Source organism: Mastigoproctus giganteus, chromosome 6, assembly GCF_048544385.1.
Source record: "Mastigoproctus giganteus isolate SK-2022 chromosome 6, ASM4854438v1, whole genome shotgun sequence".
NCBI lineage: Eukaryota > Metazoa > Arthropoda > Arachnida > Uropygi > Thelyphonidae > Mastigoproctus > Mastigoproctus giganteus.
The window spans coordinates 166,251,018-166,272,235 of NC_143580.1; the positions used below are offsets into that span (position 1 = coordinate 166,251,018).

General features: G+C 36.5%; 1 protein-coding gene across 4 annotated transcripts in view; it reads right to left on the minus strand.

Moving 5' to 3' along the window:
- The window catches only part of LOC150084726 (cytoplasmic dynein 2 light intermediate chain 1), a 245,046-nt gene that overhangs the window by 217,026 nt on the left and 6,802 nt on the right, over window positions 1–21,218 (minus strand). For 3 of the 4 annotated variants that reach the window (XM_090376577.1, XM_090376579.1, XM_090376576.1), the window contains exon 2: window positions 20,742–20,791. In XM_090376577.1, coding sequence (XP_090232703.1) covers window positions 20,742–20,791 — 50 coding nt within the window. Of the gene's footprint in view, window positions 1–20,741; window positions 20,792–21,218 lie in introns of those variants that run through there. The other variant, XM_090376578.1, reaches the window with a different exon arrangement.

The following is a 21,218-nucleotide window of genomic DNA, read 5'->3' on the forward strand; positions in this document are numbered from 1 at the left end:
TCAAATTTATTTACTAAACTCCTAGCATTGGTGTACACGCAAGTATACATGCACCTGTTCTTTTTCTTAGCTACCCTAACACAACCCATGTGTTTACTTGTACCCCAATGATTCCCAGCAGTCTCTGAAATATCCTGCATCTTGTTTTCCAGGCTGCGGCTCATTCCAATAGAAGCAGTGCAAGAATCACTTTCACCTCTGCCAGTGGCTACTGTTAATCTATTAGTCCTTGTATCCCACCAATCTAGCAGTTTTCCGACCCACCTAACACTGCCTCGATAGCATCAGCAAACATTCTTGCACCCTTTCTATTTAAGTGTATCCCATCCCTGTAGAAGCAGTCTCTCCTGTTAACAAGTACAGACCAGGCTGAAAAAAATTCTACCCCTTGAGCCCTGCACAATCTTTCCAGGGCCAAATTGATCGACAGGGCTCTCATCATATACTCCCTCCTATCGTGTCTGGGCAGAATTGCAGACACTTTCAAATTCAACCCTAATTCACGGCTTTTTTACATCAGTGACCTGTACTTGTTAAGTAATTATCAGTCATACTGCTTGATGGAAGAGATGGGGAAAGGTTAATCGGAACTTAGCTCTGGAGACTAAACATGGGTTCCACCACTTCAAGCCTCCAATAAGCAAAGTGATGGTATTGCACTGGTTGATGAGAGTCATCTACCACCTAGTATTGCCTGGTAAGACCGAGGGGCGGCATTCCTCCATGTGGTGTGGGAGCCACACCTCGACCCGTGCTTACGTTTGTTCACACCTGTGTGGTGACCCACAGTGTGCTTGTGCATGGAGGTTATACCCAGGATTACTAACAGTCCCACCATCATGAAGGTGCAAGCAGAGGATTTGGCTATCACAGACCATCTGGACTTCACCGAAATTGGGTCCAGTTGACTTGAATGTCACCCGAATATCAGTTCCATCAGCTTTTTAGACTCCCAGGTAGCAATTACAGCTTGTCTGGCATGTCTGAGAGAATGTCTGTGACAACCTCAAGGAGCCACGTGTGGCTCTTTTTAAATGCAGCTCCAAAGAAATATTGAACGGGAAAATTCATATCTCAAATTGATACCTATATATATATATATATACAGGGTGTCTCAAAAATACACGGCATAACTTCAGGAATGAGTTCCTCATATGTAGACAATAAAAATATTTTATTATTCTGGAAATGCTTGGTTTCCGAGTTTTGAAGGTCTGTTTATGACACTTAACCGTTCACATCACCTTATAGTAATTGTTCAAAATGTCCACCTTCTGCCTGAATACCACTGGCAGAACATTACTCGTGCAGGGTAATCTGCTGGTGACAAGGCCTGTACCCATTGCAGATGGTAAGGAAACAGTTGGTGTTCTCGCAGCACTCTCCAAATAGTTGAATGTTGAACGTTGCATTGTTATTTTCTGTGTGTACTGATTCCAGGAGTGGCATGCACAACATCCAAAATCTCCTCCTCTACTTCATAAGTCACAGATCTTGGTCGTCCTCTGTTGGCAGCACAAGGTGTAAAAGTCCCATGTTCACAAAGGCAGCAATGGATACCTTGAAACGTTTTCCTGTCTGGAAGTCTATGTTCTGGGAACCTTTTGTGGTATACAAACGACGAGCCTCCAGAGCATTGCCATCAGCCAAACCATAAATAAAGTGCATATCAGCTTGCTCCTGATTTGAGTACATGGTTGGAATGGAAAACCACCAGATCCTGTCAGTACCTTGTGATGAAGGAAATCACCTGCGAGAGATAAGGTATTCCAGTTAAAAACTCAGGAACCAAGCATTCCCGAATTATGTTAATATAAAATATTTTTATTATTTACATATGAGAAACTCATTCCTGAAGTGATGTGATATATATATATATATATATATTAATTAAATATAATAAAAGAATAATAGTATTAAGAAGCTAAGTAATCACAGAGGGTGGAGAGTAACAGTATGAAAAGGAAGATAACGTTGATTAATTAAATATATATATATAAAAAATTTTGTGGATAGCAACCAAATATCTAATGATTTTAATACCACTGAAATTTTTCAAGGAACCTGTTCAGTTTCTAACTTTTATTCATACAAAATTAAACAGATTGAGATGTCTTATGTTATGAAAATACCAAAAATTCCCAGAAAAAACAACTGTGCTGTTTTTCATATGCTGTTTCACTATTGGGAAAACACAGTTTTACCTCAAAAACATCTGTTAACCTACTTTTTAAACAGAACGTAAGATGTGAAATTAACCATAACAATATTTTGGCTGTATTTTCCCCATCATTTTATAATGGATTATAAATAGTATTTTTTTTACTTTATTCATTAATGAACACATTAAATGTAATTAAATTGAAGGTATTAACCAATTTTGAAATGGCTCAATCTGAAAAGTAAATTTTTACCATGCACTTTATTTATTAAAAGTCACCAATGCAATTCAAAGGCTTGCATCTTCAAAAATTATGTGGCTCTCAAGCCTTCAAAAGCCTGCCTTGTGCAGCTATGGGTTATTAAGTTTGGCCAACCTTAATATACAGCATACCATATTACAGAAAAGAGTACTGCTTATGAGGCAAATCTCATAATGAAATTTATAAAATAAAAGCTAAAAGCACAATACCTAATTTAAACTTTTTTTTTTTTGCATTTTTTAAAATTCTATTGTCATAAAAATGTAGTAGAGCAATAGTCTTTGAATATGTTTTCACTGGAGTAAAATACCCTCATACTTTGGAATGATAAACTAGCAACTCCATTTACCTATTTGCACTACCAAAAATATATGACTTGTAAGACATCATGGAGATGATGACTACAACATTAAATAGCATTCACCCTGTATTTAACAAATGCAGAACTAGCATATTTTATCATTTATCGGCAGTATCAAATATTAAAACAGAGAACTGGAATATCAACTAAATCAGGAATCACAAACTCAAAGACATGCAGGCTGCACTAGTGTGTGTGTGACATGTGCACGACAGTGGTTATGAGCCTCGAGAGGCCTGCATTCAAATGACTCGAGGAATTATAAAATGACTCTTTGATCAGAGTAACTGATCAAAGGTGGATGTAGGGGCCCTGTGAGTTATGCAGTGCTTTTAGCATGCACATCATGCAAATCAGCCCACACAACATACACTTGTACAAGCACAACACATAATGGCAAAATACTGCATAAGTTGATAATGTGCCTAAAATATTACCACCATCATAACAAGAGCAACAACACTAGAACTGCTTAAAACAATAAGTGCTACAATGCAACTAAGTCTAATAAAAATGTACATGAAAACTGTCAGCTAAGAAAGGCAAGTGCCAAGATAATCTTGAACCCGGATCTCTACTTATTTTCATATAAGTTCCAATTTGTTCTCACTTAAAACCTAGATTACAGAAAGAGATACTGCTACTGTAAAACCATACTAAACAGTTTTACATATAATAAAAAAATCATCACACTACTTCACATGTCTGCTGAGGTTCATTTTGATATGAATGGCCAAATCAACAAAGAAAACTGGCATAAACAGATTAAAGAATTTAAATGCTTGTTCCCTTCCCAACAGCAAAATGGAGAATCTTTTATTGGTTGTAAGTTACAGTGCTTTTGAATAACATATACTGTAGTTTGATAACCTGTGTATTTAAATTTTAAAATTCTTGTATCATTAAACTAGTTCATATTTTGTAATTATTATGGAAGCAGAGATAAGATTGACAAACAGAGCTAAATGACTTTTTGATAACTGAGAGGAAAATGAAAAAGAAATTATTGAAGAGCTAAACATTTTAAAAAAAAGCACCTAGGATGGATGCAACTATCTGATTATATTAAGGGAGGCAGCAAATGAGGGTAAGCAAACCTTTAGCCATTATTATGGGAGCATCCTTGGATTTAGGGTAGATCCCTATGGACAAGTTATGTGCAAATGTATCCTCAGTTCACAAAGGGGGATTAAATAGTGACAACAAAAGTAATTATAGACCTGTTAGCTTAACTTCTTCCAGGAAAAATAATGGAGTCACTTGTTAAAAAAGTAATGCAAGACTATACAGGAATGTAAGTTATACTGCAGTTGCAACATGATTTGTTAAGGTTTAATCTTGTCTGACTAACCTGACTGGATACTACAATGCAATAACAAAGGAACTGGATGAAAAAAATAATTTTGATATCATATACTCAGATTTCAGAAAAAGTTTCTGATAGTGTTATACACAAAAGACTGCTGTACAAATTGGAACAGTGTGGCATTAAAGGGAAACAATGGATAAAAGGATGGTTGAGTGGGAGAAGGAGTGGTTATTAATAGGCACTGCTCTTTTTAGTCTTTTCCTATTTGTAAAATTTGCCAGGGCTGTGTGTTGAGCCCATTATTATTTTTTTTTTATATTTATTAATGATAATGATGAAGGCATATCAGGCTAAAAGTCTAAGTTTGCAGATGATACAAAAGTTGTCAGGATGTTAATGACCATAAGCAGGGTATGCTACTACAACAGGATCTGGAAAAATTAGGCAGATGGGCTGAGAAGTGGCAACTGAAGTTTAACATTCACAAATACAAGGTATTGCATAAGGATAGCAGTACTACACTCAGGGTAGTGGAGAATGAAAAAGATCTGGGGGTCATTGTGTAGTCAGATATGAAGTTCTCTGAGCAGTACAGACAGGCTGCCAGGACAGCTGATAGAGTTTTGTCAATGATGTACAAGAATTTTTACAGGAGGGATAAGAAGGTGATTATTCTATTGTATAAAGCAAACAGACCAATCCTGAGTACTGCATATAGGTCTAGAAGCCTCACTTAGGAAGGATGTGGATCTTTTGGAATGGGTGCAGAGAAGAGCAAGATTATTATTATTGCTCTTATATTATTTCTCCCTGATTGGGGGTTCCACCTTGTGATGGGTATTGCTACCAAGTACATAGGGTGGTTGTTGTTATGTCTGGTGTTACTGTTGGTACAGTTATTATTATTATTATTAACTATATGGCACAAGGAAGCCTGAGGCTTATGCTGCACCAACCAAAAAAAAAAAATTTCTGAGTTACCCTGAGAGCAAGAGAGAGAGAGAGAGAGAGTCCAAAGTAGAAGGAAATTACCAAGAAAGAGAAAAATGATGATATCCAGCTCAGGACCCTGGGTGTGCCAAGCCCGTACTCACTAGATGTGAGCCCCTGGGGTAAAATTTAGTGAGAGGAACAAAAGGGTACCCTTACCAGGAAAGGCTTCGGTTCTACAAAATGCTGTGTATAGAGACTAGACACTTAAGAGGAAACCTAAGGTATTTAAGGCTCTGAATGGATTGAGTAAGCTCAATGCTGATGAAATCATTCCTCTTTCACAGCCTATACATGAGGAGGCAGAAATTAAAATTGAGTTGTACGATACAAGAGCAGAAATTTGCCTTCCCAGCAGTAGTTTGAATAAATTCAAGGAAGAACTAGACAAACTATTAGAGGGGATAGACAAGTGACATGGGAAGTTTGTTTTTTTTTTTGACTGATGCTGTATAAGCTTGCTTTTTTGCATAATTTTCAACTACTAATACTAAGATTAACTGCCTAGATGCACCTCTGTGGGCCACATGTTTGAGATCCCCTGAATTTAAGTATACTCATCTTTCGTGAGCAGATCATCATGCGGCAAAAAAAAGCAGATAATCTACCTTAAAACTTATGTTTTAATATAAAAAGATAGATAGGCTGAGAGATACCAACAAATAGTAACACTAGAAGAATTTATAACCATTCTTTGTTTTTCTATTTGTAGAAGACAGAAAGTAGTTATGAATGGTCCCTTCACATCATGAACCAATGTCAAAATCAAGGTTTTTTACTGTTCCTGATATTTCTTAATGACACTTATTTCAATATTTCAAAATTTTAATATCTAAGTTTGCTGACAGTACAATAGTATGCAGGGTGGTTAATGATTAATCAATGCATGCTACTTCAACAAAATATTTGAATTGACTGGAAAATGTCATCATGGTATAATGTTAATAAATGCAGAGTACTGCATTAGGGAATAAATAAGCCTAGCATAAGATACCATTTGGGTAGCACATAATTTACAGTTGTTGATAATGAAAAAGCTGCTAGAACAGTTCATGCGATTCTGTTAGTGATATACACAAACTTTGAAAGCAGTGAGAAAAAGATTATAATCCCATTGAGCATATAAAGCAATGGTTAGGCCACATCTTGAATACTATGTACAGGTTGGGAAGCCATTTTACAAAGATGTAGATCAGTTAGAAAGGATGGAGAGAAAAGCAACAAAGTCAGCTGTTGGCATAAAAGGATATTCTTACCGAGAAAGACTTGAGCTCTGCATCCATTAATCTTTTTCAGGCAATATATATTTAAAGAGGAATGGATAAGTGGAAGGCCAACTTCCACATATCCATTAGAATAAACTGATCCCTACTGTAATCCCTAATAAAGAAGATATCCCTAGTGCCATGGATGTATGAAGAGAATAAATTTGAAAGATTGCACAAATTATTTATCAGAGACCAGCAAATGAAGTGGACAAAGTTCTTTGTCTCATTGTTTATTAGGGATATCTTCTTTATTAGGAATTATAGCAACAAATGAAATATCCACTTCATTTGTTGCCATTTAATTTTAGCACATGGTCTGATGATAGGATCTGGGAAAGGTTCTGAAATGTCACCTTTGTATCAGATTTAGTGTAACTAAGTCACAAGCAATTAATAAACTATCATGTGGTATAAGAGTGCTTCATTACTTTTTAATCTAACCAACATGTAATGTCATTCCCAAATTACATTAAACAATGTTTAAATAACAGAAAAACACCTTTTCAATTTAAACATTTAAAAATTCATTGTTACAGCAGCAGATGCAGTATTATCGCATAACGAGAAACTAGAATTCAGAGAGGAGACCTTCAGACCTCATGTAATCAACGTTAAGACGTATAGCAGCAGTGTTGACAACATTGAAAAGCATATCAATCCTCATAATTAATGTTTTTTTTTAACTAGCCTAGAGGTCCCTCTGCTTGGGATGTCTTTAGTTCATTAAACAATCAACTCCTCCAATAAAGTACTTTAAGATATCCTGTTTTCAGGATGCTCTTTAAAAATGGTCACCCTACACTCTCTAAAAAGGACTTACAAGATAGACCTTTGCTTTAAAATAAGTGAAAAATAAGAGCAATGTGGTCATTAATATATGGATAAATGATTTTTTAATTTTACACCAAGAAAAATGGCAATTTAACATATAATTCATTATAAAAGAGATGTGTATTTCCCTTTTATGATCAAAGAGAAAAACTTTTGATTATGATTGTTTTAATGTAACTAGAAGGATATTATGGGTTTACACTAATTAAGTTAAAAAACACCTTCCCACACAATAAAATTTAAATATTTCACCGGTCAGTAAGAATAAAATTTTTCCCTAAACAGTGTCCCAATTATCAAATTAAGCGGCAATGTTCTCAATTCTCATATGAAATTATATCATTGGGCTGAAAAAGGAGATCCAGATGAATATATAACTGCTAAGGGGGAACAATTAGAATAGATATTTGGCTAATTATGATACAACATTTACCTGATAACTAGTTGTGGGAAAATTTGAAATTCCTCTGTGTTTGCAAAAATTGGAAAAATCAACAAAAAATAATTCAACCTGTTCGATTTTTTTGATGCCACCTATATTTTCAATCTTTTCTGAGTATAACTGTGAAAAATCTATGCTCTGTATTAAAAACATATATTTTTACTTAATTTTTAAAAATTTAAAAATGTTCTTTAGACCTGTCAGCAAGTGAATTAAAATTTAAAAACCACACACTTCAATGAATGCTCTTTCATTAGAAGCCAGCCTGTCAGTAAAAGGAGTGCTTGCTGCATGAAATGTGATATGCGCATGTCAACAGTTTGATCCAGATGATGCATCAATGTCAAAAAGCCAGAGAGTGTTACCGACTGGAGGAAAAGCATGTGGCTGTAACGACAGCATGCTATCAATAACTAAACATGACATGTCTATCAACACATACATACAATTAGGTTTAATTTATTCATAAATTTTTACTAACTGTGCAATAATTAACATACATTTCTGGAAATTTCTGCAGAGAATTCAAAGAAAACGTTTTCAAAAACAACTAGTAGGGGGTTTCACTATATAGATGGAGTAGATGAAACGCAAATTACTTAAATATTGTCTGGACTGAACTGAACCCCATGCAACTGATTCAGGGTTAATACAAGCAAATAAATACAATATTAAACAATATAAATACAAAAAAAAAAATACACATAATATGAGATGATTATGATTAATACAATAGTAGATTGTTTTTGATATAATTACCATTATCAAAATGAAGGGTCAATTATAATTTTAATAAGATGTATAACCAACTATAGAGGTAAGCTAATTAAAGGTTCTCTTGATCTGATTATTAGCAGCGAATCTTCATGCATAAAGAAGCATGCAAATAAAAAGAACCATCAGGTGGCAGTGATCACAGTATTAATGTGGGATTTGTGTAACGATGTAACTACTATCAAGGGAAAAGGAAAGGGTTTTGCTTTTAAAAATCTGACTACGGTGATCTTAGAGAGCTTTTAAATGATTTTCAGTAGGATCAACTGATAATGTTACCAACGGCAAATTCTAAATGAGAAGCTTTTAGAGAAGTAACTGTATAAGCTACCAAGTTTTTCATACCAACTAAGAGATACTGTTCAAGGTTTTGACCTAAATGGAAGACAGGCAGCCTGATAAAACCAGTAACAGAAAATAAAAATGCATGGGATGATTATTAAATTATTAGGGGAAACAGAAGCATATGGTAAGCACAAACAAGTATGCAATCAAGTCACAAAGGGAGTTAGGCAGGCTAAGGCAGATTACAAAAAGTCTTTAGCTAGGAAAGAACCACATTGGTCTACTAGATATGAATGGCATGACTAGTGATGATCGTGTTTTGGTTACTCATAAACAATAAATATTTTGCATCTGCATTCATGTATGAAGAAGTGTTTAGAGATGGGCATACCAGAACTATACCAACTTATAAATGCGAGCGAAACAAGAAGTAGTGAGACTAAAAGTAAATAAAGTACTTGGGACTGATGGAATCTAACCAATTGTATTAAAAGAAGCAGGCAAGTAAATCTTCAGCCATAATTATGAGAGTATCCTTGGATTCAGGGGAAGTTCCCTGCAGATCTCAGATGTTACGCAGAGCTTACTTCCTTTGCTGCCTCCTTTAATATAACTGGATAAATCCCATCCACCCCAGGTGCCTTTTTTAAGTTGAGGATAAACATAAAAAAGGCACCTGGGGTGGATGGGATCTATCCAGTTATATTAAAGGAGGCAGCAAAGGAAGTAAGCAAACCCTTAGCCATAATTATGAGAGCTTCCTTGGACTCAGGGGAGGTACCTATGGACTGCAGATGTGCAAATGTGACCCCAATTCACAAAGGAGGTTCAAAGGCTGACACAAGTAATTATAGACCTGCTAGTTTAACTTCTGTTCCAGGTAAATTAATGGAGGCACTGGTTAAAGAAGCACTGCAGGATCATCTAGACAAGAATTCAGTTATAGCTCAGACGCAGCATGGTTTTGTTAAGGGCAGGTCTTGCCTGACCAATTTGATTGGATACTATGATGTAGTCACAAAAGAACTGGATGCAGGGAATAACTTTGATATTATATATTTGGATCTTAGAAAGGCTTTTGATACTGTTGCACATGGAAGACTGCTGCACAAATTGGAGCAGTGTGGCATTGGAGGCAAATTGCTGCTATGGATAAGGGGATGGTTGAGTGTCAGAAGACAGAGAGTGGTAATCAATGGACACTGCTCAACGTGGACTAATGTTATTAGTGGAGTTCCTCAAGGTTCAGTGTTGGGTCCGTTGTTGTTTTCGGTGTTTATGAATGATATTGATGATGGGATATCAAGTTTAATGTCCAAGTTTGCAGATGATACAAAGGTTGGCAGGGTCGTTAAGGACAATACTGACGCTATGCTGCTGCAACAGGATCTGGAAAGGTTGAACAGATGGGCTGAGAAGTGGCAAATGAGGTTTAACATCGACAAATGTAAAGTGCTGCATATGGGAAACAGTAACCCCAGAGCAACGTATCAACTCTGCGGTACTACACTGACAGTGGTGGAGAATGAAAAGGACCTGGGGGTAATTGTGCAGGCAGATATGAAGTTCTCTGAGCAGTGCAGACGAGCTGCAAGAGTAGCTCATGGTGTCTTGTCAATGATATACAGGAATTTTTCTAGCAGGGATAAGGAGGTGATTATTCCCTTGTATAAGGCAATGGTAAGGCCACATCTTGAGTACTGTATACAGGTCTGGAGGCCTCATTTCAAGAAGGATGTAGAGCTGCTGGAACGGGTACAGAGAAGGGCAACAAGATTAGTAAATGGAACAAAGGGTTGCTCTTACGAAGAAAGGCTTAAGTTTTGCAAATTACAGAGTCTGGAGACTAGGCACCGGCGAGGTGATCTGATAGAGGTGTATAAGGCTTTGAATGGTTTGAGCATGCTCAATGCCAATGGGATTCTTCATCTTTCTCAGAATAATTACCTCAGAGGGCATAAATTCAAATTGAGGAAGGACGGATGTCGGATAGATGTGCGGAAATTTGCCTTTGGCCAGCGGGTGGTTGGTTGGTGGAACCGACTTCCATCACTTGTTGTTGAAGTTGATAGCCTAAACAAATTTAAAGCTCAACTGGACAGGTATTTCGAACGAACGGAGGGGTGAAATGGGAGTGGGTTTTTTTTTTTTTTTTTTGGCTGATGCTGAATAAGCTTGCTTTCTTGCATCATATGCCTCTGCTAATGCTAATGCTAATGTGAGAATGTCCTCTCCATTGATTAAAGGGGATGAAAGGAGAAGTGAATAATTATAGACCTGTAAGCTTGACTTCTCTTCCAGGGAAAATAATGAAGTCGGTGAAATAATGGAGAAGTAATTCAGAAGTAATGCAGTTATATGGCAATCACAGTATGGATTTCTTAAGGGAAGATCATATCTGAATAATCTTATTGGCTACTATAACAAAGGAAATAGATGAAAAAAATAATTTTGACATCATATATTTATTTTTCAGAAAAGCTTTTAATACTGTTCCACACGAAAGAATGTACAAATCAGAACAGTGTAACATTAGGGACAAGCTGCCACTATGGAAGAGGTGGTTGAATGGGAAAAGACAGAGAGTGGTTATCAATGGACACTGCTCTTCTTGGGCTAATGTTTTTAAGCGAAATCCCTCACGGTTAAGGCTTGGACGCTTTGTTTTCAATATTTATTAATGATATTGATGAAAATATATCAAGTTTGATGTCCAAGTTTGCAGATTTTGTCTAGGGGTGTATTTAGAGGGACAAAGGGAGAATATTCCCCCCCCCCAACCATGCGTATAAGTATTCCTAGGTCTGTCATGGCCCCCCCGTCCCTTACAATGATACCTGGATATGATGAAGGCAAGTAGGACACAAAGGCTGGCAGGATGGCTAGGTTAGACATCGGGGTATGATGCTACAAGAAAAGCTAGAAAAATTAGTCAGATGGGCCGAGAAGTAGCAATTGAAGTTTAACAACTGACAAATGCAAGGTTCTTCATATGAGCAGTAGTAATCCCAGATTAACATATCAATTTATTAAGTAGTGTCACATTGAAAGTAGTGAAGAATGAAAAAAGATGTGGGGGGGGATAATTTGTACAGTCTCACATGAAATTTTCTGAACAGTACTGACAGGACATCTTGTGGGATTCTGTCAATGATATACAGGAATTTTGCCAGCAAGAACAAGGAGGTGATTGTCCTGTTGTATAAGGGAAACGTTAGGCAGCACCTTGAGTACTGCATGCAGGTCTGGAAGGATGTGGATCTATTGGAACAGGTGCAGACAAGATTATTCAGGGACAGAAAAGGATACTCTTACCATAAAAAACTTCAGTTCTGCAAATCACACAGCATCTGGAAACTAAGCACCTCATTGAAGTGTTTAAGGTTTTAAATAAATTGAGTTAATTTAATGCAGGTGGGATCATAATTTTTGCTCAGATGAACAAATATCAGGGGGATAAATTTAAACTGAAAAAGGACAGTTTCAGGTAGATGTGTGAGAAAATTTGATTACAACCAGAGAGTGAATTTAAGGAAGAACTAGACAAATTATTAGAAGAGTTAGGCAAATTAGGTGGGTAGAGTTTTTATGTTTTTTTTTTTGGCTGATGCTATATAAGTTTGCTTCCTTTCGTCATTTGCCACTACTAATACTATCGATTAAAACTAATTAATCGAAAAATTGTAACATCTTAACCTGAGGTTTTATTTCTTACAGAGAGCAAAAATGTTTGTCACATCAATGCTAAAATCTCTTACTAAATTATATAGAAAATTGTATAGTGCTACTATTACTCAAGATCTGAAGGCTAATCGATGAGAGAGCCTTGTCGATCAATTCGGCCCTGAAAAGATTGTGCAAGGCTCTAGGGGTAGAATTTTTTTCAGCCTGGACTGTAATTGTTAACAGGAGAGACTGCTTCTACAGGTATGGGATACATTTAAATAGAAAGGGTGCAAGAATATTTGCTGATGCTATCGAGGCAGTGTTAGGTGGGTCGGAAAACTGCTAGCTTGGGTGGAGACAAAGACTAATAGATTAACAGTAGCCACTGGCAGAGGTGAAAGAGATTTTGGCACTGTTTCTATTGGAATGAGCAGAAGCCTGAAAAACAAGATGCAGGATATTTCAGAGATTGCTGGGCATCATTGCGGTACAAGTAAACACATGGGTTGTGTTAGGGTAGCTAAATAGAAACAGGTGCATGTATACTTGCATGTACACCAATGCTAGGAGTTTAGTAAATAAATTTGATGAATTTGAGGTATTGCTCAAAACATCAAAGGCAGATATTGTTGGGATTTCAGAGACGTGGTGTCACACAGATATAAGGAACGCAGAACTGGAATTTGGGGAGTACAACGTCTACAAAAAGGATAGACAGGATAGGAAGGGAGGAAGGGTTATGCTATTAGTTAGGAAACACATAAAATCCAAGGAAGTGAAGCCAGTCGACATCGCTGGACAATGCAGTGTCGAGTCAGTTTGGTGTGACATAAGCATTGGGAGATCAAAATTGAGAGTAGGAGTGTGCTATAGGCCTAATGACTGTGATGAGTATAATAAGAAACTGTACAGGGAAATAGAGTGGGCCAGTAAATCAGAGAGTCTTATAATGGGGGATTTTCATTTCGTGGATTTATTGGATAATGGTATTCTACATCAGCATGTTCGGGAGGCAACTAGAGGGAGTAATAGTCGTGATTTGATTATCAGTAGTGATTCTTAATGCATTAAGAATCTGCAGATAAATGAACCACTAGGTGGCAGTGATCACAGTGTGCCGAAGTGGGATTTACTCAAAGAGGTAACTACCATCAGGGGTAAAGGGAAGGGTTATTGCTTTCGTAAAGGCGACTACGATGGACTGAGACAGTATTTAAATTCTATACAGTGGGACCAACTGATGATGTTACCAACAGCAAATTCAAAATGGGAAGCATTAAAAGAACTTATCTTGGAAACTACTAGGCTTTACATACCAACTAAGAAATATTGTTCAAGATTTAGGCCTAAATGGATGTCAGATGAACTAATGAGACATATGGCAGAGAAGAAAAATGCATGGGATACATACAAATTAACACGTGACACAGAAGCCTATGATAGATACAAGTTGATCTGTAACCAAGTTACAAAGGAGGTTAGGCAGGCGAAGGCAGATTACGAGAGAGAGAGAGATCCTTGGCAAGGGATGCAAAGAAAAACAGCAAAGAGTTCTTTATTTATGTAAACTCCAGAAGGAAGGGGATGAATCAGATTGGTCCACTTGATATCGATGGGTCAACTGTTGATGATCCTGCTCAGGTAGCTAACAAACTAAATGAATATTTTGCATCAACATTCACACATGAGGAGTTATTCAACGAGGGGAATGCCAAAGGTGTATTCAACTCTGGCAGTAAGCTAGAGAATCTTGTAATCTCCTCCACCAGTAAAGTGGAGGAGAAATTGTTGAAGATAAACACAAGAAAGGCACCTGGAGTAGATGGGATCTATCCAGTTATATTAAAGGAGGCAGCAAAGGAAGTAAGCAAACCCTTAGCCATAATTATGAGAGCTTCCTTGGACTCAGGGGAGGTACCCATGGACTGGAGATGTGCAAATGTCACCTCAATTCAAAAAAGGAGGATCAAAGGCTGACACAAGTAATTATAGACCTGTGAGTTTAACTTCTGTTCCATTTTATTATGCAAACTTTTAGCATTCACCATTTCCCACCATTTGTGTACAATAATTAGCATTGTACACAAATGTTCAAAGGTAAAGGGATGGGTTTTTGCTTTCGTAAAGCTGATTACAGTGGTCTGAGACAGTATTTAAATTCTATACGGCGGGACCAACTGATGATGTTACCAACAGCAAATTCAAAATGGGAAGCATTCAAAGAATTAATATTGGAAGCTACTAGGCTTTTCATATCAACTAAGAAATACATATCTCTGTACTACAGGTGTTAAATTTCAGCCCTGTGTCTTAATTTGTTTTTCTCTTACAGAGCTGAACGTGTGATGAAGTAGCATCATGGACAAAGTTGAAGCCAGAGCTGTTGTAATCTAGTATCTGTTCTTGATGGGGAAATCTCCTAAAGAAATCCACAAGGAGATGACTGCTGCATATAAGGATGAAGCCTCATCCTATGGCATTGTGAAGCACTGGCATAGACAGTTTATGTGTAGTCATACATCGGTAAAATCTGAGCCCATTCCAGGTCATCCCCATTCAGCCACTGATGACAGCACGATCAGAAAAGTAAAGTCGTTAATCATGGAAGATCGCCGTATATCTGTGCGTGAATTTTCCCAGGAGGTGAAGATTAGTGTGGGCTTTGTTGAAACAGTCCTTCACGATCAACTCCATTTACAGAAATTATTATTAGTATTAGTAATGGCCACATGGTGCAAGAAAGCCTATGACTTTTGCTGCACCAGCCAAAAAAAAAAACAAATAAAACAATGATTAAAAAAAAAAAAGAAAAATACTAATAATTAATAAAAGAATCAACTCCATTTACAGAAATTAGTATTAGTATTAGTAATGGCCACATGGTGCAAGAAAGCCTATGACTTTTGCTGCACCAGCCAAAAAAAAAAAAAAACGAATAAAACAATGATTAAAAAAAAAAAAAGAAAAAAAATAATAATTAATAAAAGAAAAGGAAATTAAACCTATCATCCTATGCATTTCCCTCACCTGAAGCTACTATCCAGATGACCTTTGAATTTCCCCAAACTGTTTCCCCAAAATTGAGTGCAAGGTGGATTCCTCAATTATTAACTGGTTTCCAGAAGGCTGATCGACAACAGAAATCACAAGAGTTGTTAGCCCTGTGTCAAAAAAATGAGGAAGACTTTTTCTCTCATCTAATCACTCAAGATGAAAGTTAGATACACAATTTCGACCCTGAAAGTAAAAAGCATTCCATGGAATGGCGACACCATGGTTTCCCACCCCACAAGAAGGCAAGGGCCCAAGCGTCAGCAGGAAAGGTCTTGCCTTCTTGTGGAGTGGGAAGGCAAGGGTCCAAGCATCAGCAGGAAAGGTCTTGCTGACAGTGTTTTGGAATGAGAAAGGCATAATAATGACTAATTACCTGCCAAAAGGTAGAACAGTTACAGGTGCCTATTATGCCAACTTACTCACAAAATTACGGGAGAAAATCAAAACTTGTAGGCGTGCTGTCCAGAGGTGTGAGAATACTTCAAGACAATGCCCCAATTCACACTTCTGAAATTGCAACAACACAAGCGGCCACTTGTGGATATGAAATACTGCCCCATCCAGCCTACTCACCTGATCTTGCACTGTCAGACTTCTTCTTGTTGTTTCTTTCCCTGAAATCATTTCTTAGGGTGACTCACTTCCCTGACGACGAGACACTCATTTCTGCAACAGAGTATGGTTCTAAGACCAACCTCACCACTTCTACAAAAATGGCGCCCGTAGCCTCATCCATCAATGGGAAAAATGTGTAAATCTGCAGGGTGGATATGTAGGGGACTAAACCTGTGCCAAGAATCAACAGGCTAGCACCTCTGCAGCTAGGTCAGGGCGATTCTTTATTGAACCAACCTCGCACATACATAAAAATCAATATCAAGAGTTTGCAATGGCCAAGTAACTCGACCTCTTTGGCTATTTGTGTTGGGGATAGTTTATATTCAACTATGTTCTAACATCTTGACCATAATGAATAAGTGCTCCATCATGTTATACCATCTCAAGGCTAGGTGGCCTTGAGGTGATATATATCAGTCTAGGGCTGAAAAGTTTGACAAAAAAATAGAAAGAAAAAAACATTGAAAATTAATAAAAAAAAGTAAAATTATGAAAAAAATATTTGTTTTAATTTTTAAATATATGAGCTGGAACAGCCCTCCTCAAAGTGCTAAAAAAAATTAAGTTTAAAATCAAAATATCTGTTAGAGTAATGTCAATGTGGATTTTAGTATTCTAGCATTGTCTTCATTTTCAAGCTGAATCTATGGTTGTATTAGAAGTGAAGAAGTATGTCTACATAAAAATCAAACAAGTAAATGATCAGTGACACAATCTATACCTAGCCTCCCACCCCTCCGGTGGTATAAACTATTCTCATGCCTTGCAAAATGTATTTTGGAGAATCTCCAAAAAAATATTTACATGAGTAGACCTCATCAATATAATTCATTAGCAGACACCTGCATTTTTATTAAAATTTCTATAAGGTTATATTTCCTTTAAAACTGGAAACAAAAACAATAACAAGATCAAGCAGCCAGAGTTTGTTTTTGTTACTGGATGGCTTCCATTTATTTTTGTCACTCAGAATGTTCATTCTATTTTGTGGATGCAATAATTTTCTTGTTAGTATGATTTAGAAATTTAAGTTATTTTCATCTCTTCAAGTGTGTTTATTACTCACTACAATATAACAAGTATTTAACCTATAAAAAAAAAGTATACATTGGCTTCTGTGGCCATAATGCACCTCCCAAAGCTTTTGCACTACTCTGATCCAAGCTCAAGGCAGGATTCGAACCTGCGACCTTTGGGTTGCCAGGCAGGTATTTTACCACCCGGCTAGCCCAGTGGGCAAAAAAAAAAAAAAAAAAAAAGTATACAAATTATAGTTTCATCTCTAGGCATGTGGGGGGTCCAAGTGGTCAAACTCATTAGCACCAGCATTTATGAAATTTTCTCATTTTTTTCCCTCTTTGTTAGTAATACTATCTAGTTTGAAAAGCTAAAGCATATTATTAATAACCACAGTAGTTATTTTTCTTTTAAATAACTAGCACAATTATTACAGTTCATTTTTGATTTCATGGGGGGGTTGGAAGTTTTTAACAGCTTTCAATAGAAAATTTTTCTGAAATTTTCTTATTAAATCAAATATCAAATATATATCAAAACAAGATTTTGTAACAATACAAATTTCAAGTGATTCCATTATGAGTAGCACACAAGGTAACAATGGATGAAAAGATTTCAGGTTGACACAGCCTTTCAGAAGTTTATTATAATGAGTTTATAATGTGATTTTGATCTTTATTACAAGATCAAATTCACATCTGGGAACTGTGCTATAGTAATGTAGTTTGTAAAAACAATTTTCTGTGGGTAGTGCAAATTTCATTTTTTCTTCTGTGCATAAAGTTGCATTTTCTATTTAATGCCAGGTTATTCCATCTATGATGGAGCTGTTGATACATAAATTTCCTTGAAATTCTCTGTAAAGTACATATTAAATAAAGGTTCTGTAACAACACAAATTTCAAAAAATACAATTCGTTATAAGTAGTACATGCTTTTATTCTTTTTTCATACAATGTGACAATGGATGCAAAGGTATCAGGTTGGACGCTGCTTTTCAGAAGTTTACAACAATAGGGAATTTTTTCTTAAAATTTTGTTACCAGGGTGGGTAACAAATGTGGCATTTTCCATTTGGCACCAGTTTTTGCAATTTATAATGTTGCTGCTAATAGATGAATTTCCTTGAAATTTTGTTAATAGATGTGATACATACTGGTAAAAGAATATATAATTTTTTTTTTTTCAAAAATAATTCATTATAAGGGGCATGCATTTCTTTTTTTTTTTTTTTTTTACTTTGTGTGAAAAGAAAGAAACAGTTGCAATTTACCAGAGTGTCAGAAAAGTTCATTCCTACAATGAGCTTATTTGATTATATATAAAACTACAAGAAGAAATTAATCTTCAAAATAGAGGCCATTTTCAATGACTTTGATCCATCTGTCTGCAAGCAGTGGAACTGGGTTCTTGGATTTGGAAAGGAAAAACTCATAATGGGCCTCTTCGACTTCATCAAATGTCTTGAACTGCTGTCCGCGTAGGAATGTAGCTAAGCACCAGAACAAACTGTAGCCAGATGGCACAATGACTGGTGTGTATGCTGGATATGGCGGAATTTCAATGTTCAATTCCTGGATTTTCGCCTGGGTTGGTTGTGTTCATGAGTTGGGGCATCATCGCGTTGGAGGAGTATGCATTTTCGGTTAATCAAAGCTGGGTAGCAACACTTCAAAACTTCATGTAGTCCAGTTGTTGACAGCACAGTCTGGTATTCACAGCATGACTGTCTGGAACGAATTCAAAGTGCAGAACGCCCTTGAAGTTCCACCAAACAGATACACCACCTTATGTGTGAAGCGATCTCTCAAACCACTGGTTAAGGCTCTTTACTGCAGGGTACCACTGCCTTCTCTTGTCAGGATTATGCAGAAACACCCATTTCTCATCACAGGTTATGATCTGCTTCTAGAACCAGTTGTCAAGGGCCATCACGACCACCAGATCAGAGGAGTTTACAATAAATCATGAATACAATCATTAATACCATGTGTGGTAGCACATGTGCTACCACATTCTTGCTAATGACCACTCAGCTACATCAGGCCTATAACTTTCCAGATATTGACTGGAGTTGTGGTTTATTCCCACATACTATAGCAAGACGTTTCAAGATTTATTGGATAATTGTATTCTAACCAGCATGTTAGAGAAGCAATGAGAGAAAGCAATACTAATGATCTCATTATCAGCTGTGACTGCTAGGGCATTAAGAATATCTAAATAAAGGAACCAGTAAGTGGCACTGATTATAATATATTGATGTGAGATATATTTAAAGATATAACTACTGACAAGGGTAAAGGGAAGGGATTTTGCTTTTGTACAGGTGACTACAGTGGTTGTAAACAATTTTTAAATTCCTTCAGTAAGGCCAATTGATTATATTAACAAAAGAAAATTTCATATGGGAAGCATTCAGCAAAGTAATTATAGAACTACTAAGCTTTTTATACCAACTAAGATATACTGTTCGAGATTTAGACCTAAATGGATGTCAGATGAACTAATGTAACTAGTGGCAGAGAAGTAAAACGTATAGGATGATAATAAATTAGAAGGTGACATAGAAATCTACAGTAAATACATACTAGTCTGCAATCAGGTAGCAAAGGATTCTTTTCTTATGCTAACACTGGAAGGAAAAGGTGAACTACAATGGTATCCACTAGATATAAATGGGGTAACTACTGATGATTCTGTTTGGTTTGCTGGCAAGCTAAATATATATTTTGCATCTACATTCACTTGTGAAGAAGTTTTGAGGTATTTTAGGAGTAGAAGTTCTTAAGGTGTATACAACTGGGAGCTAAATGATTTCATGATGACTGAGCAGAAAGGGGAAGAGAAACTGTTGAAGACAAAGATAAACAAGGGACCTGGGAATTCACCTGTCTCTCTTAATATAAATGGATAGGATCTATCCAATGATATTAAGAGAGGTAACAGAAGAGATAAACAAACCTTTAGCCATAATTATGAGAGCGTCCTTGGATTTGGGGGAGGTCCCTATGGATTGGAGATGTACAAATGTTTCCCCAATTTACAAAAGGGTAAAGCAAGTAATTAGAGATCAACAAGCTTGACTTCTATCAACAATGCAGGTTGGTATTGGTATGTAATGAGGTGGAGAGTGTTTTTGTGTGGTACACTGGCCCCTTGATACAAGTGGAGAAAAATCTGAATGCCAAAGGTTATCTGAAAATTGTTTCTGACCAGGCACATCCCTTCGCAACTGTAGTATATCTGTGAATGGGTTCTGACAACAGGATAGCACAGCATATCACAAGGCCAGAAATGTACAGAACTAGTTCCAGGAGCATGCGAGCAAATTCTTGTTACTGCAGTGGCCTCCTCATTCACCAGATCTCAATCCAATTGAGCAGCTATGGGATGAGGTTGAACAGGTTCTCTGGAATAGCAATCTGTAACCATCCAATTTGCAACAACTATGGAAAGCAACTGGGTCAACATGGACCGGCATCACCCCATTTTCAACACTGCTGAATTCAAGCCATGATGGATCCAAGCTGTTCTAAAAGCTAAAGGGAGACCTACTCACTATTAGGTACATGTACCTCATAAATTATCACTCAGTGTATATGACTTTATATATTACATTTTATTATTTATTAAACTATGTCATGCAAAGTTGCTTAAAATTACAATTTAAATTTAACATAAATATGGAAATAAAAGTTACCTTGCTCATTTTTTTTTGCTTGTTCAACTGCCAAATCCCATATGTTGTTACTGCAAAATTAAAAGTTCAATTTAAGAAATGCTATATCTTATTCACTACCTCTAATATACACAGGGTGTTTTGGAATGAGGTCTGAAAGGCAAATGAGGGTAAAAATGTTCACTGAATATACCCCCAAAAAAAAAATTAAGTTACATATCTGATCATATCATTGGCATCAATTTGCATGAAAATAAATAGTTTACTGAAGCCAAATACAAATGCACAATTTGATTTATAAGAGTTCAATGTGTCCACCACCAACACAAATATGTTACTGCAGGCCTATGAGCAATTATGAATAGGTCCATAAGCACCTGGTGTTGCCTGGATAATAGCAGCCCAAATCTTGTTCAATATTCACAACTGACATCTGTCAACAGCAATGAATAACTCCTTAACAATGTATTTTTAGGAATATGTTCACTGTACAATTTC